This window comes from Nilaparvata lugens, chromosome 12, assembly GCF_014356525.2.
Source record: "Nilaparvata lugens isolate BPH chromosome 12, ASM1435652v1, whole genome shotgun sequence".
In the NCBI taxonomy this organism is placed as follows: Eukaryota; Metazoa; Arthropoda; class Insecta; order Hemiptera; family Delphacidae; genus Nilaparvata; species Nilaparvata lugens.
This window is the reverse complement of record NC_052515.1, coordinates 8,466,697-8,484,423: the sequence shown is the minus strand read 5'-3', so window position 1 is coordinate 8,484,423 and position 17,727 is coordinate 8,466,697. Positions and strand designations below refer to the sequence as shown.

At 34.1% G+C, this 17,727-nt stretch overlaps 2 protein-coding genes across 2 annotated transcripts in view; one reads left to right on the top strand and one right to left on the bottom strand.

Moving 5' to 3' along the window:
• Positions 1 to 2,628, bottom strand: part of LOC111057082 (sarcalumenin) — a 35,106-nt gene extending 32,478 nt beyond the window's left edge. Inside the window, exon 1 of the mRNA XM_022344510.2 lies at positions 2,281 to 2,628. Within this exon, the coding sequence (XP_022200202.2) occupies positions 2,281 to 2,389 (109 nt within the window). The 5' untranslated portion in view covers positions 2,390 to 2,628. The remainder of the gene's footprint in view (positions 1 to 2,280) is intronic.
• Positions 1 to 12,425, top strand: part of LOC111057083 — a 66,960-nt gene extending 54,535 nt beyond the window's left edge. Inside the window, exons 8-11 of the mRNA XM_039439444.1 lie at positions 7,981 to 8,134; positions 8,180 to 8,361; positions 9,276 to 9,537; positions 11,010 to 12,425. Of these exons, the coding sequence (XP_039295378.1) occupies positions 7,981 to 8,134; positions 8,180 to 8,361; positions 9,276 to 9,533 (594 nt within the window). The 3' untranslated portion in view covers positions 9,534 to 9,537; positions 11,010 to 12,425. The remainder of the gene's footprint in view (positions 1 to 7,980; positions 8,135 to 8,179; positions 8,362 to 9,275; positions 9,538 to 11,009) is intronic.
• Positions 12,426 to 17,727: the final 5,302 nt, after the last annotated feature.

Sequence of the window (17,727 nt, the reverse complement as noted above, 5' to 3'; positions counted from 1 at the left end):
AGACGAAAGTAGGCATGTCAAGTATGTTAGGAATGGTCCTGGCTATCCTATCCTTTGGAAGGTTGACAACAAATAGTTAGGCCTATAGATTCTCAATAGATCATTCACTTCAAAAGAAGATTGTTGTCCTATTTATCAATGTTTTCAGTCACTATAATACATTTTGATGAACATTTCGAATTGAGTTTTTATCCAAGGTCTATATACATATTTGTATCTTATATTTTAATTCGTCATATAACTTTATTACTCAAATGATGATTAAAAATTATATAATATATGCAATTAAGTCTCTTTTATGTTTAGGGCTACTGGTAATATAAATAGAAATAAAAATCTCAGTACCCTTTTTTGAATTATTTTATCACAACATGTTTCAACATTTATGCCATTTTTAAATAATTTATTATTATTTTGTATGCAATTAATTATCTGTTGCCTTCAAATACTGGCAAACCAGCTATCCAAACACTGTCGCTGATCGTCATTGGCCTTCATTGGGCCAACATGTAGATGCAGCATACAATAAACCATGAAAAATATATGAACTGAATTGTGTGATTCAAAAATAAATTCAAAATAAAATTTTATGACTCTATTACAGTACTTTTTATACTTTATTTAGTCAAATCAGGTATTACTTATAAAACGAGGTTTCTTGCAAATAAGATTGGGTGCTCGTCCAATTTTTTTAAGAGGTCATGGGGAAAAGAATTGAACCTCCAAGAGTTTTCTATTTTAAGTAATTGAATTGATTGATTGAGTAGCTCAATATTTACATAGTTCAAAATTTATATCAACTTGAAAATATTTTTCATTCCTCAAAATAGTTTAAGAACTGTTGAAAACGGTATATCATTTCTAGGCCCTACGTTCATATTTCAAATATATTTCTACATCTCTTCACCGGCTTGTTTATTTCATCGTTTTCAGAATAATTCGCTCCACTAGCCTACCTCTATCTCAAATGTATTTTTCACAAGTTCTCATTTTTCGGCCATTTTCAGACCAATGACACCTCTTCTATTGGTTTAAATGTTGTGAATTTATCGGTGTACGAGTCCGGTACAGTGAAGATATTCCCATCAGTTCAAATGGGACTATTCATACTCAGCTCGGCCGAGTGAGTATGAACAGTCCCATTAGAACTTATTGGAATTATATTCCACTGTATGTTACTATCATTCACTGTAATAACGTATTATTCCCATGAGTTATGATGGCACTATTCACACTCAGCCGAGCGAATATGAATCTACAGACAAGAGGGAATGATAACCATTTTCACTGTACTGAACACTGTGAGACTTTTGTAATTTTGACCTAAGGGTCCTTTTTAACTAGTTTTCCATAAGGAACGGACTCACCGGTTTTAGTTTAAGTATCGTCCCCAGACAGCAATCCTCCGGTAGAGCATTAGGTGGTAGTCTTCCGTCCGCCAGCCTTCTTTCACACGCGTATTGCCTAAAACCACTAAATCACTTCGATTCTCCGCACACCTTTACGTTTGCAAGTCCCGAGGAGTCTAGGAGAAGAGTGACAAAAACACAGGCGGAGTTCCTTCTCAGTTACCGGGAGAGAGTCCCGTTACTCTAGCAGATAAGCCAATATTTCCCCAAAGTTATGTAGGTGGGGGTAAGCACCCTCAATTGTAAAAGAGAGAACTCTCAATGTAAGAGGAATAGACAATGAACATGGAGGTAGAGATAATCTGAAGAACACCTTTCCGAGAGAGAGAGTAAATTTTTAATAATTATTAAAAATATAACTTGACATACATTGACAGCTATAATAAGGTATTGAAATGAATGTTTATTATAATTAAAGCTGTATGAACCGAAGTAATAGCAGGCTGGCATCTTATCTTATTGATATTGCTGCTCGCTACTATCAATTTGAGCTATGCCAGCCCGCTTATGAAATGTGATGTCACAACACTTACACTGATATTTATATTTGGGAATCCAATGAATATAGGATAATATATCAGGATACTAAAACAATATTTAATTTGAAAGAGTGCAACTGTTTCCTACTCACCGAGCTAGTATGAACAGTTCCATCAGAGCTTAGGGGAAATTTATTATACTAGGCATGTTCACTTTTTATTGATAAGTTAGGTGGGCATCTAGCTCAAATAAATTTATAAAAGCAAGATTCTATATACTTGAAAGTGTTGCAACTCTTCCCTGCTCACAGGCTACAGCCCATGCAACGGCTCAAAAGTTTTTTACACGTTTCTTTTTTGTAAATTTAATATTTGGTGAAATTTTTACGTACCAGTTGTGTGTGTGGCCGTTCCAATGAACAATGTTAACAGCAAGGTCGTCGACAAGGTCATAAGAATCCATGAGAAGGAATCCCGTAGCGAAGCACGGGCGTGCTTCATCACTTATCGTCACTTATCCGAACACTTTTCGAGAAAAAACCAATCGAACACCACCCACCCCTCGCCGGGTGGGCTAGACTCTAACAACTAAACAAAAAACAAAAAAATGTTGGATAAAACTGTTGCGAGATTCAGTGAGCGACACACATTTGAGAAGAGGTGTTTTTTGGACGAAGGAAGAACGTCGACCGGTGACGCGGTGTTCGGTAGAAGACGGTGCATTGCCGACTTTTTTCGAATTTGCCGCCACTAGCGCTGGCTGGTGGCCGGTGGGGGAACTAATGGGAGTGGGGGCAACACCTGTTGCTAAGGCAGGGATAGATTAAGAATCTACTTAAAGATTATCACCCTATTGCTGGGTGTAGTGAAAATTTTGTTTTTTGTTCCTCATAGTCAAAACCTCTATTTTAACAACCAATAGCCCTACCCCAACCAAAGCACAATAGCCCAATACTGAACTCGATTTTTCAATGAATAATTGAGGCAATTTCAAGTAAACACTCACTTTTCTACAGTTGTAAATTACTGAGATATTACTCACTTTTCTCTATAGGGCTACTAAAATTAATGAAGGGATCTTGATAACTTCTATGATAGAGGGTTCTTGATAGAAATTCTATGGGAGAAATGAGAGATGTTGTCAGATGTTGCCTTTTATTTTCCAGTTAAAAGTTCCAATTATAAAAGTTATCAAGAACTCTTCATTAATTTTAGTAGCCCTATAGAGAAAAGTAGGTAATATATCAGTCATTTACATCTGTAGAAAAGTGAGAATTTATATGGAGAAATTCTACAACGTCTTTGTTTGTGGTATTAATTTCTTGTATCTGATTCTCAATATGATATCTTAATATTCGAGAAGTATTATTTTGTTGACAGGTAAGCAGGTAAGCCGTGCTCCGCCCGCCCGCGAGGGTCTATTTTAAAACTTGACATAATTAAACATAATGTAATGAAATTCTGAAGAATTGAAAATAGTCCTAGAACCAACCATCCTCGGTTAATTAAGATTCTATATCCCAAATTACAAGTTGAATCAGTCCAGTATTTCAGACGTGATGATGCGTCAAACATAACTTTTCTATCCCGTACGTGTATAAGCCAGTTCTTAACTTTATTATTCATTTATTCATATGCAAATACAATGCATTGATGTTGTCGATTCCACTATATTTGTTCAAAATTAATTTAAATTACAGAACCATGTTTCATGGCAACACCTACCACATCTTCAGCTGAACTGATTTACTATTATATGCCTTCAATTATGGAGAAATACCATTACGTACGACCCTAACTTATGTAATTTTCAAGTTGAAATATAGAAAATAAATAAATAAGTTGTTCATATTAGGCCTATAATAGTATCAACTTGTTTATTTATTTTCTACATTTCAACTTGAAAATGACCTAAGTTAGGGTCGAAACTAGTCGTTGAACTATTTTAAAGTTTTTAAAAATCAAGGGTGCTACAAGATTTTTATATTGTTTTTATCAATTTTTTCAAAAGTAGCCCTAGTGAGTGAAGTGTTTTTATCACTTTTGAAGTATGAAGTATGAACTGAATAATATTGTGGAACGACAAGAAAATGTAATACAATTTGAAATCTAGATTTTGGGGGGAATACCAAATTCAAGCAGAGATAAGATAGATACGAATACAGTAAAGTGAATAGATAGTAATATTTGCGGGAGTAGTCCATATATGGAGGCCAGCCCAGCGACTGGGAGAGTCGTCGCAATTCTAAATATAAGAAGAAGTCACTGGCTGAGACAGAGGAGACCAACAGCTGGCAATGAAAACTATCTCACCTCCTCTGCTCATTCTTTCTCATTTCATTCTCATTCCTCCTCTTTCGTTTTCATCTTCATCCAAATTTTTCCTCATCTACGTTTTTCTCAGTTCCAATATCTCCCCGCAACAATTAATCTTTAATGCCTTTCCTTGTTGGTTATCCATATTGTTCTCACTGATATTATTATTATTATTATTATTGCATTTTTATATAACTTTAAAGTGAAAAAAACACTCTCATTCTTTGGTGTGGCGACGACCGTTTCGTGCTGGTATTGCTCATTCTCATGACAAACAAATACATTAATCTTTAATGGATATGCCACAAATTTATTTTCCTCCACCTACTGTCAAAACTACTTACTTTACTCCCTGAAACATGATACTAAAGTGTCACTTTTTCGCTCTCGGTACTAAAAAACAGAAAAACTCCCTAGGGAGTAAAAGTGACTCCATTTAAATAACATGGGAAGCATCTCTATTTTAAAAACGTACATTCGGAATAGGTCAGAAGGTCTAAGCTCAGATGAGGAAGCATATAGAGTAGTCAGTCATTAAACCAACTAAATTCAATACCTCAACCAGACATTTGATCGATATATAAAATTTATGTTTGTATGCTGAAATTATTATTACAAACTTCATATCACTATACTAAAAAAATGTATATATTTTTTTCTTTTATTCCATGTTATTCAAAATATCAGCCAACGAATATTACTTATTAACTAATCAAATTTGAAACGGGAACTTCATCATAGCTGTAGTTCTGGCTGTCATTGTTGTTACAACTTTAGCCGACAGATAGTGCTGTCGGAGGAGAACTGTGATTACAAGCCAGCTGATTCTGTTTACTTTTTAGATTATGTTGTAACATTGTTTGGTCACATACGTTTTTAAAAATTATTTTATTAGCAGTTTTTATAAAATGTAGGTGGAGGAAAAATGTTGTGTATATCACGAGTGAAAAATGTTTTTCGCCCCACTTGGATGTAATGAGCTGGTTTACGTGCGTCATATGGAGGCCGAAAAAAATGTAGGTGGAGGAAAAATGTTGTGTATATCACGAGTGAAAAATGTTTTTTCTCCCTCAGGAAAATTGTTGCCCTCGGCTTCACCTCGGGCTTCAAACTTTTCCCTCAGGGAGAAAAAACAGCAATTTTCACTCTAGATATACAAATAACTATTTCCCATAGTCTACATTTCTCCTGGTTCCAATAATTTCTCTTCACAGTATTAATCTGGTTATGTTACAAATTGCTTCATTAAATACTCTTCCTTGTTCCAGAGCGTTGTAACTCAGTGGGTTAAAGCTTAGAATAACAATAGGAATATTTACTGTGTATTATCAATAAATTTCCAACTACAGTAGAGCTCCAGTTTATCCCAACTAATCAGGACTGGACCCTATTCGAATATATATCCCAATATATTATTATCCAATATGTTATGGAATCCATTCCAATATATTATCAAATATTTGGATAATGAAGCTTTTACAAAATATGGAAAATTAAGATAACTCTATTATTGATATTCATATTTATTTATCAATGAATTAAATATATTTAGAATTGTATAAAATTATTTACTTTAATATTATAACTGATTAAATAGTTTGCTAAAAGAGTGTTAATTCTCTTTGAACATATCTGATATTCGCTGATATTTCGCCTATTTTTTCTAAAAGTGATTCGGATATTGGAGTCTTATTGTACCACTAATCCCAGACTACCTATAATAAGTAATCCTAGTGTACCTATAATCCTAATGTACGGGTTTTCTTTACTGAAAGACAGATTCATTCTATGAATTTGATGGCAATATCTCGGACCACTTGAAACATGAAATTCATCGTTCTATTTTATTACAAAAACGAATGATGAAGCCTATTGTAGAATTTTATACAGATCTAATCTATACATCTAAAGGCATCTTAAAGATATTTTATTTACTGTATTTTAATAATTTTGTATTCCAAGTATCCTAAATTTTGCGATAATGTTATAGTCTACAACTATTAACTTATCTCTCGTTCATAATCTGCCCAAACGGGTTTTTGCAACCTTTGGGATTATTTTCCATATTGATTTTTAGTAATGTTTTTCAGGGTATGATTGTGAATTTTTAGTTATATGTTAATTATTTCAGTAACTATGGTAATTTCATGCTCTGTATATATTGTAAAAATGGAAAATAAATTGATTTGATTGATTGATTGATTTGTGGATTTTATCTATTTCCACTGATTTGGGCTTATCCCCTTCTTCGCATCATGCTTAATTCCATTAGATTGTTTCTATTAATTATTTTTTATTAGATTAGATTTTTCCGATATGCATTTTCTTTGTATAGAATAGGATGAGAATAAACTTTAGTTTGCACTCAAATTAATTTGATGACTAGTAAAATTTTCTTATTTAAGGGTAACGCTACCAATTCAATATCATCATTCTAGATCAGTACCATACCGCACATCTAACTATAGCAATTCTATTCACTAATTATTTCGCGTAGTCCTGTTCTGATGTCCTGTTTGAAGCCACTTAGTGGCCGTTCTTTTTGGCTGCATTCGCTGTGAAATGGACTCGAAAATCTACAAGTATTCAAGTATTGGCCCCGATTGCTTTTAGACTTAAGACTTTTTCCACTTCTCCGATGCATGCACTAACATCGACCCCCCCCTTTCTCACTCAACCCCCCCCCCCCATAACACACCAACAACTGTCAATGACTCATCAAGCTATAATCAGAAAACTGATTTCCCTCTCTTCTCTCACTATCACTTCCTCTCTCTCACTCTTTCTTCTTTTTTTTTCTCTCTCACTCTCTTTCTTCCTTTTTTTCTCTCTCTCTTCCCTCCTAACGTCTCTCTGCGCCCTAACTTCGCCCTCCTAGGTTTTAAATAAAGGCAGCTAATCAATCAATCAATCTTCCTATCTCCTCACTCTCTTTCCTATTATTTAAGGTAACCAACCCACATGATTTTTTGGTGGCAGGGCAGAAAGCTCTCCGATCGGTTGATTATTAGCTGATTTCCGAACGCCAACCCAATCAGCTGATAATCAGCTAATCGGAGAGCTTTCTGCCCTGCCGACTCGTCCGCCACCACCAGTCCGCCGGAAAAACGCTTCATGTGGCTTGATCCTAAGAGAGGTCCGGCTGCACCCTCACTTCGTCTTCCTGTATTCAATTCAATTCCTTCCCACTAAAACACATTTTTATCTCTCTTATCTGTCAATTTGTCGTCTTCTGGTCTCTTTCTATTTCTACCTCGCTCACTCTTATGCTTCATTTTTCACCCTCTTTTCTCTTTGCAGAACTAGGCCTACTGTTACTATTGTAGCTTGATGATTATTAAAATGAATCCTGAATAATTATGTGTGTGTGTTCTATGTATTTTATTGAGCAATAGGAAATTAAATACCTATTTATTTTTCACACTTGATAACGGAATTATAGGCGAAACATAAATGTCTTAAAATGAGTGAAAGGGAATTGCCATTTAAATAAAAACAATATGAAAAAGGGTATTATTCACTATAAAGTATCTTAATAGGGCTAATTGAATTGTTCAATTACTATATAAATAACTAGTACCCTTTTTTAAACCTTATTTTACATAAACACAACTAGTTTCAGCACTTATGCCATTTTCAAGTGGAAAACTTCACTTGAGTGCCAACTAGTAATATAATAAAATAATCAGTGGTATATAAATATAACTAGTATAATGATTAAGATATTATTAAATTTATTTGAAAATTAAACTAATAATTTTCATTTTTCTCTGCAGGCCCGCAAACTCGAAGAACACAAGCGCAAGTACGAACGCAAGCGCGCCGAGAAAGAGCTGAGAGAGAGAACGGAGCGCATGAAAAGAGCGAGAGAGGAACACGCCAAGGCGGCAGAGAGACAGAGAGAGCAGGAGAAAGAGCGAGTAACTAAGGGTTATTTTAATATCATGGGAATTTAAAAGGACAGGACATTTAAAGGACACAGAGCATTAGCTGCGTTCCAACACCTTCTCACAGAGTCAATAGACGGAATTTTAGTTAAATCTACTATAATGGCCGGCCAGGTTTTGTGCTGGGGGCTTAAGGCGAACGCACACAGCAATAGGCAGGCGTATTCAGACAGACAGACGTCTGTGTGCATTGCAACATTCCAACGGCAGGTGAGGGATGTTTTCTCCGTCGGTCTGCATACGTCCGTCTGTTGGTGTGTACGTTTTCCTTGTTCCAGTGTCGGTAAAAAGTAGATAAATTTTAAACAAAAACCAAAAATATTAAAAAGTTACTTGTTCCAGTGTCGGTAAAAAGTAGATACATTTTAAACAAAAACAAAAAATATATTATGTCTAAAGATTTATGTCATTAGTTTATAATTTGTGATAACGATAGCTGCCTTGAACACAGAAAAGAATATACTCATTTGAATTAAGATTGATGTTTTGGTATTTTTTAATAATGCATGAAACAAAAAAGAAATTGTCAACAACTGTTAACAAGATATACTTGTCGTACGAAAACATCAGTTGACAATATGTATCATTAGTTTCATTACAGATTTAACATTATGTTGCTGAGCTAAATCTAGGAGAATACGATTGTGATCCAGGTGGGATTTTGGGTTGACCCTGAAATATCTAAAATGTTATCAGAGATATTGTAGAATTGTTCCATAATGAAACACCTTTTCTTGTTAAGAAATCAGTTATCCTACAGCATTTCACTTCAATTATTGTGAATTGTGGGGAGTGTAAACTAATTTCCCTTGATTGTATTCTAAATCTATTTTCACTCATTTATGATGAAAAACCTGTTCAATGCTATACAGTTGCTTATTAGGAATCCGTTATGGAAGTAGCAAGTTACTTTAGAACTCTTGCCCCACACACAGACTTATCTATGTGGGGAAAATTCACAAGTAGTGTTGTACATAATTTTTTATTATGTCTGTACTGAATTTGTGAATAAAACTTTATTTGATTTGAATCCAAATTATGATTAATGTAAACTCATTTTTCTTGCTAGTTTTCTTTTCTAAATCAATTTCTACTAATTTATTATCGAATCTAATATTTTTCAGGACCCAGAAGTTCTAGCGGCCTTTGAAGACATCGAATCCAACCCTGCCAACATCACCAAATACCAGGACAACCCTAAGATTCTGGCCATCATTGAGAAGCTGGCCAAGCTGAAGGGTGGTCTGGGAGGTATGATGGGGGGAATGGGAGGCATGGGGGGTTTTGGAGGCTTCAACCCCTTTGGGGGGGCTAACCAACCTCCCCCACAACCACCGTCGTCGGGTGCGGGAGCCGGAGGTCCCGACTTGGAACTCGATTAAAAAGGTGAGGGTCTGGTTTTGTTTTGAAAATTTTTTTTTTTAATTTCATAAAATTACTAGTTCACGTTTTTTTTTCAAGTAGTCCTTTTGAAATAAATGGAGAATATTTTCAAAGCCACCTCTAATACAAGGCCCCGGCCTACGATATTGCAACGTCTCAGTGTAGGCCTAGAATCTAATACATGATTGGTGAAAAAGATTTTTAAAAATACCAGCTGATCTTTTTCACCAATCATGTATTAGATTCTAGGCCTACGCTGCGACGTTGCAATATCGTAGGCCGGGGCCTTGTATTAGAGGTGGCTATGATATTTCTCAATGTTTAGTGGTAGAAAATAATTTTACTCCGCCTAATAAAGAGTATTTTCAAATTATCACTATATCTGAAGATCGGCATCACTACAGCTAAAGATGTGTTTTGTTTCAAGACGAAACTGCAGTCCTGTATAAATGTGGATGTGACAAAAATAAAACTGTGTTCTTTCAATTATGGAAAAATACCACTATCAATTCTCATTCAACAAATTTTATCTTCAAAATGTTCTTTCCTCCACCAAGTATTCAAGTTTTTACTTCATATTGATACTGCATTTACTCCATTCAAAACAAATGCATGCATAAAATTAGTATTCCATAAAAAATCAGAAATAACTAGACAGCCAATAGAGGTTTATGTAGAGCTTATAAAACTTTATAGAAATTGACCCACTCCACAGTACCCCTACTATAGTGAGATTCTCTATAGTTTTGAAGTCATTGGATTTAATTTTGGTGCATAATAACTTGTCTCATTTATTTTTTCACCACCTTCTAAAGTAGATAGCTGTAATTCAAGTATCCCGGTATATCTGATATAATATCATAATTGTTGATTCTTGTCGATAATAATCAATATTATATCTCAAATGTATTATAATTTTCATGAAAATTATCTTTTCGTGGTTTAATAATGAATTCTTATAATAGAGATTGAATTATTGTACTGTAGTTCATTATATTTCTACATGGTCTACAAATAATATTCATGACAACTTGGCAACGGTACGGAGTTAGAAGAGGATAGAGCTATCTGCTTTGTCTCATGACAGACAAGGATGGCAAACCAATGTTAATCAGATGCTGACTTAAGCCCTGTACACACACACATCGATTATTGTTCGTACGATATTTTGCCGTCCTCATGAATTCTATCAATTATGTTTAATCTGAATTTATAAGGGTGGCAAATTATTGTACGAACAAAAATCGATGTGTGTGTAGCTAGCCTTAGGAATGCGAATCATGATTTTTACTATTAGATAGAATAGATATAAAATATAAAGTATAGTAGGTGTATACTTGGCTGTAGGTAACAAATAGCAAGAAATAGAATATTTTTTTCATAAATAAATATACAGTTATGTTAATATTATTATTCTTTTGTAAAATTTAAATAAAATGCATTCTCTCATTCATGGATTTTTATTTTTTTTTCAGATCAAATATTGAGAACCCGGCAATACTTTGTGGAATTGAAATAGATTGTCATCAGTGCTATGTTTGTTCCCTACCTGTGTTAGTGTTGATTCTGTTTACCCCTCTTAATATTTTTCCTGTTTATTGAACTTTTATACAATATTTTCCTTCTTTGAAATAAATCGAATCTAATTCTTTTCGGATTAAATATAACTGCTTGTAACTGCTTTTTTAGGGATTGGTTATTGATCTGGTTGTTACATTAATTGCTAATCTTCACTAGAACTAGAAATTGATTATGATGAAAGTGTTTTTTTTTTTATTTTTCACTGAAAATGTTCTAGATATTTTTCAAGTATTTCTTTTCATTATATTGCGTTTTGCATTTGAAATGTTAATATTCATTTTAGTATTACTTAAAATGTTTGAGATTCATATAACATAAACTTAACTTCATCCTCTTATAATAAACTTAATTTATTATCAAAAATTTCAAACATTTTCCATTTCGAGAGCATGAATTACATTTATTTGGAATTGAAACTAAAATTTGATTGAATACGTAACTAGGTCAATAGAAAGTGCCTAATTCGCTTGTGATTATTTGTTGAGTATTCATACAGAAACTTTGAAAATTAATCACTATGAAACTTTATAAACTTTGTATTGAATCATTGATTTGATCTTGCAATTAATATTGAGTGAATATCCTCTTGTTTATAAATGAACTAGAGATGGTGTAGGCTATTTTTAAAATGATGGCTATGTTATAGGTTTGGTAATCAATAATCTTCCTAAACAGCATCACTAAATTGTTCAAATACCGTTATAATTGGAACCGTTTTAGGCTTATAAGCCTGTGGTACTTTTCTGTAAGTTGTGTAATTCTGAATGATTAAAATAAATAAATACCGGTGATTTGAGCCCGGTGAAAAGTCAAAATTACCAGCCTCTTGTTCTAGAACATAATAATTTGGAGACTCCTCTAATGCGTTACGTAATTTAGAGATCAACTATTACCAGTACCTTATCTAATACATGATAGATTTATCAGGTATTTAACTGTCCACTCTCTTTCATTGAATACTCATTTCATTTTCTATCAAATCAAGTAAATCAATACCTTATTACCTAGTCGAATCTATTATTTTCAAATAACCTCATAATATTATCATTCATACATTTAATGATTCAATTCTTCATTAAAACTTTATTTTTAGTTGTAGAATTGTATTTGAGAGATAGAATTCTAATTATTTGTCTAAAATTCTTAAAATCAAAGTAAATAATTACCTTTGTTAATGAAGGTTTTAGTCAGTGTTTCCCACAAATCAATGTTTTAAAAGTAGATAATTTGAAAATGTTGATTTAGAAAGACTGATTCATATTGTAGCTTCCGATAGTTTTATTAAAGCGTCATGTGTTGATTTGATTTCATTCGCCTTTTCTCTTTATATCCTTAATGTCCTAAAAGCTCATCATTTCAACTCGCCTGTATATTCTATTGTGATTAGGTCCCGGTTGTACAAAACCCTATTGAATTTTAATCGTGATTAAATGCCGCGAGTGGCATTTAATCATTATTACAATTTTACAGGTTTTAGTGAAACCTTTGATTATGGATACGATAAGTATCCATATTCTGATAATACACATCTGTATCCATAATCAAAGGTGAAACTGGGCGTAGAAGGTGAAAGTGAGATTTTCTCGTGGTAAAACTTCTAACCAATATAACACTTAATGCTTATAATAAGCATAAGGGTTTTTAATAAGTAAAATTGGTTATTACGGCGAGGCAGCACATCCTTATGGATCAACTCTATCTATATCCCGAATATCATCCATTTCTGGGAGTTATGCATTTTCCATGGAATCCATGAATCAAACAACATTAGTCCAGTCAATATAGACATAAAAAAGGGGGTATGCTTGCAATTTATATTGTAGTTCTGATTTTTTTATATATTATTTGGGTACATAAGAGAAGTCCAGAACCAATTTCTTCATGCAAAATTTCCTTGTGCTAGATACTGGATGGCCCAAAAACCTCGTATTTCCGGCTCATTTTCCAGTTTTCAGCTATTTCTGCCAAATATCGTAATCGGACAGAAAAATTTGCACTTGCCTTTCTTTTAGATTTTAAAAATCTGAATAAAATGAGATCATTCGGAACTCTCTATCTCCAATGGGTACTGAGTTATGATTTTTCAAAAATGAGTGAAATTTGAAGAAAAATCAATTTTGATGAATTTTAGTTTTTGATCAACAATATCTTCCGATTATTACCATTTAGATGTATAATTCAAAATCCCTCAGGGCGTATTTTTGTGCTCTACAATCTTAGATCAGGTAGAGCGCTCTATCTCATATAGATTTCCAGGTACACCCGACAACAATGCTCCTTGTATTGTTAAAAACACCTAATTTTCAGCTTCAACCATCATAACCAACTACATAGTCTCCACATTGATATTTCGCACATTGAAATAAGTTCATAAGATTATGTTCTATGAGAATCACCCGTTAAATGCACTTCATTTCAGTATTTCCTAGTGGAGAGGCGCGCTCAAGGACACCTCAAGGATCAAAATTTCAAACACTTATAACTTCTGACAAAATGCTCAGATTTCATCGTACTACACTTCATTCTTCTGGGCTCATCAAGGTGGTCCAAAATCATGCATCATAAGTCAAATTCGGTCGAAAAGTGGAAAATTTATTGTTGCGTGTACTTAAGCCCTTATTCCAATACACAAAAATGGCCAATTTCTATATTCAAAGCTATGTAATCTCGGTAACCCCTTATTATAAAAATCATTACTTGATCTTGAAATGAACAATATGATTTCCTCTTTCACCTGCTGTAAACGGTTTATAGAAAAATATTTTCGTAGAGTCAGATTTGATTATTGAAAAAAATCCGGAAATTGTAGATATTTTTATCATATTAACGGTTTTGGCAGTACTACTATGATAGGGAAAAGTTATTCAAGATGGATTTTAGACAACTGAGCTCGTAGAGGATAAATTTATCTACAATTTGGAATGAATCGAGAGTCTCTATGATGTATCAGACTCGTTTTAGAAACTCTTGATCAACAGTAAAATCACGGAAAAAATGTAAAAACTGAAATCGCCATTTTTTAAATCTTCTGTAACTTTCGAATGGTATTGAAATTGGAAATATTATATATTGGAGTGGGTAGAGGGGGACAATATTCACATCCTCATCAGATTTGGAAATTTTATCAGAGGTATTTCAAAAGTCATGCAGCTTTGAATATAGAAAATTGGCCATTTTTTACTTTCCTTGCCCTATTATCATAGGTAAGGAAAGTATTGCTTTCCGAAGAGAAAATTAAGGTAGCCGGAATGACTTGAAATTTGGAACTTAAGGTCCTTACACTATAAGTATCCGACACGAACAATTTCAATCAAATGCAATTCAAGATGGCGGCTAAAATAGCGAAAATGTTGTCAAAAACAAGGTTTTTCGCGATTTTCTCGAAAACGGCTCCTACGATTTTGATCAAATTTATACCTAAAATAGTCCTTGATAAGCTCTATCAACTGCCACAAATCCCATATCTGTAAAAATTTCAGGAGCTTCGCCCCATCTATGCAAAGTTTGATTTTAGATTACCAATTATCAGTCTTCAGATACAATTTAAACAGAAAATTTCAAGTGGAAAGGATTGAGCATAAAAATCTCTACAATTAATGTTCAGTAACATTTTCACCTAAAAATGGAAATAAGCTCAAAATTTGAGAAAATGTGATTATCCAATTGCAAACTGTTGATTCTATTAAATCATTCACTATGAAGAGATAGCAGACCTCGTGTGTCTCCAGCGTTATAGTCCTGTCACCAGCTGGCTCAGATCTTAGAATAGTAGACTTGAGATGCGCGTGAACACTAGCGTCAGATTATCAATTTTCATAACGGCAAGGAAAGTTGTGTGAGTGCGCCACACCAGATTTTTGTGTATTGGAATATGGGCTTAAGTACACGCAACAATAAATTTTCCACTTTTCGACCGAATTTGACTTATGATGCATGATTTTGGACCACCTTGACGAGCCCAGAAGAATGAAGTGTAGTACGATGAAATCTGAGCATTTTGTCAGAAGTTATAAGTGTTTGAAATTTTGATCTTTGAGGTGTCCTTAAGCGCGCCTCTCCTCTAGGAAATACTGAAATGAAGTATTTAACGGGTGATTCTCATAGAACATAATCTTTTGAACTTATTTCATTGTGCGAAATATCAATGTGAAGACTATGTAGTTGGTGATGATGGTTGAAGCGAAAATGGTCAAAAATTAAAATCGCTCAAACTCTCAGGAATTACAGTACTTGACGAGAGGAACTCTTCTTCTAAACTATTCTTCAGTTATGAGCATTTGAAGATCAGTGATTTTTCTGCTCTCAGAGTGGAGGAAAGATTTTATGTTCCAGTGAATGTCTAATCTCTGGCATTAAAAGCCACAGCTTTAGATAAATATATAATTAATTGGTATGTGGATTCAAACTACCAAATTTACCTAGGCTACTGAAACGTTTTTACTTTAAACCAGTCTCAAGCTATCTCGCAATTGAATGTGAAAGTAGGCTAAATCAGTAGGTAAATACATAATTTAGAAAAGTTCTATACCAGGAAGATCTTTTTAAATTGCATGTACCAGAAAGACTAATAATTTGTTTAAACAAGAAGCGTCAAATATAGCGCGTGAGAATAAGGCTGGTCACACACCGATCACAATACTTCACATAGTTGCTTATGAAGCTACATGTTTAATTGCAATGACTAATCGGTGTGTGTTGCTTTATAAGCAACTATGTGAAGTATTGTGACTAGTCTTGTGTGCCTACCCTAATCAGTGTGTGTTGCGTCATAAGCATCAATGTGAAGTATAGTATTGTGACTAAACGTGACTAGTCTTGTTTGGACTAATCGGTGTGTGACCAGCCTAAGGAACTACGTCTAAGATAAATTATTTGTACGGTAACTGATACGGTAAGGCACAATATACAGAATGTCACACGAACGCCGAAGACCATAGATTCAATAAGATATTTGTTAGCTACATCCACATGTTGGCTCAATGATGACCAGCCAATGTGTAGATGGGTGGTTTGCCACCGCCAGCCTTCATTCAGCACTATAGTCCGTACAAATTTACTTCAGACTTGGAGGAATATGCAGTGCAGAGAAATGGAGGGAGATCAGCCAATTACAGTGATTATTGTTGCCAATTTGTCAGTTGTCTGCTTTCAGACAGGAAACTTCGTATGTGTAGCATGAGCACATGAACAGTCACTCGAAGTTGGAGAACGCTGGCCGCTTCAAAACGGCAACATCGCGCCTCTGTATCCCTCCCGCTGTATGCTTTCTCTGCTGCGCATGTTCATCCCAAGTAAGAAATAACTGTTCTGTACAGAGTATAGTCAAATTGCAGGCTGGGCCAACATGTGGACCTAGTCCAAGAGATATCATTTTTTTCGCCCCACTTGGATGTAATGAGCTGGTTTTCGTGCGTCATATGGAGGCCGAAAATGATTGTTTTCTGACCAGGCCGGTAAAAGTTTTACGGCCCTAGGGCTGTAAAATAACCTTGAAGTCAGCTGATTCTGATTTGATGTGAACGTGTTTACAAAATGGTTTATGAAACGGAATCAGTTTATGCTTCTAGAATTGATTATTCTGCAATAAGATACTATCATTTTATTTGGGTGAATAAAATACTGATAAGATATATATTATAAACTATTCAAATTCGATTTTCAGAGTAGGATAGAACTTCTAACCTAAACTTCCGAAGTCGACAACAAGCATTGTTGACGTTGACATTCAGATTGGCCAAATTTCAAGTTTGCTAAAACAGCTGATCAAAAAACTTTTCATTATTTGTGTTTATTATTCAAGAATCAAAACATTTATAATAATACTGTATCATCTTATTGTCATTTGGAAGAATAAAATGTATAAACTCAACCTCTTACATAATTGAACATAATCTTTTAGGTTATTTAGACAAATCAGAATAAAAAATAAAAGTACTTGGACAATTTCCTGATATTCAGATTACCTCAGATTTACTAGAGCTATGACCTTCCTGTTTTGCTTTTGGAAGTGCCTAATAAACAATTATTCTCATATTTATATTGTTTTTTTTTCTGTGTGGCGAAAAATAGCGTTCACACCATGGGCAAAAATGTTTTTCCGGCTCTCAATCTTTTGAAAACTGATTTCGAGCCGGAAAAGTCTCATTTTCGGCCCTAGGTGCGAAATATACTATTACATGGCTCTCTCGAAGACAGAGGCCCGATGCTCTGTCCTTCACTATTTATCACTCTCACTACCTAACAACACTCCCTACTTTTGTGTCAGCATCCACTTGTGTGCAGCATGCTTACTCCTCCCCACTACTCTTTCCATGCTACAAACTGTGCAAGGAGAAATCGGTTTCCCAGGTCTCTCGGATTTTATAGTCAAGTCCACGTTATAATGGCAGCGTTTGATTAGCAATGGTATTGCTATCGTCTAACATTCAACAAAGCGGATAGCGCTATCTCTCTCTCACTTTGCTCTGTTGCTAGATAATCTTTTAACAATGCAGAATAATTAACAAAATATTTCATCTTAATGAGAATTCATTATGAAACTATTGAAAAATATAAGTTCTTGAAATATAATTTATCATTTTAAATGAGAATGAACCGTTAATATTACATCAA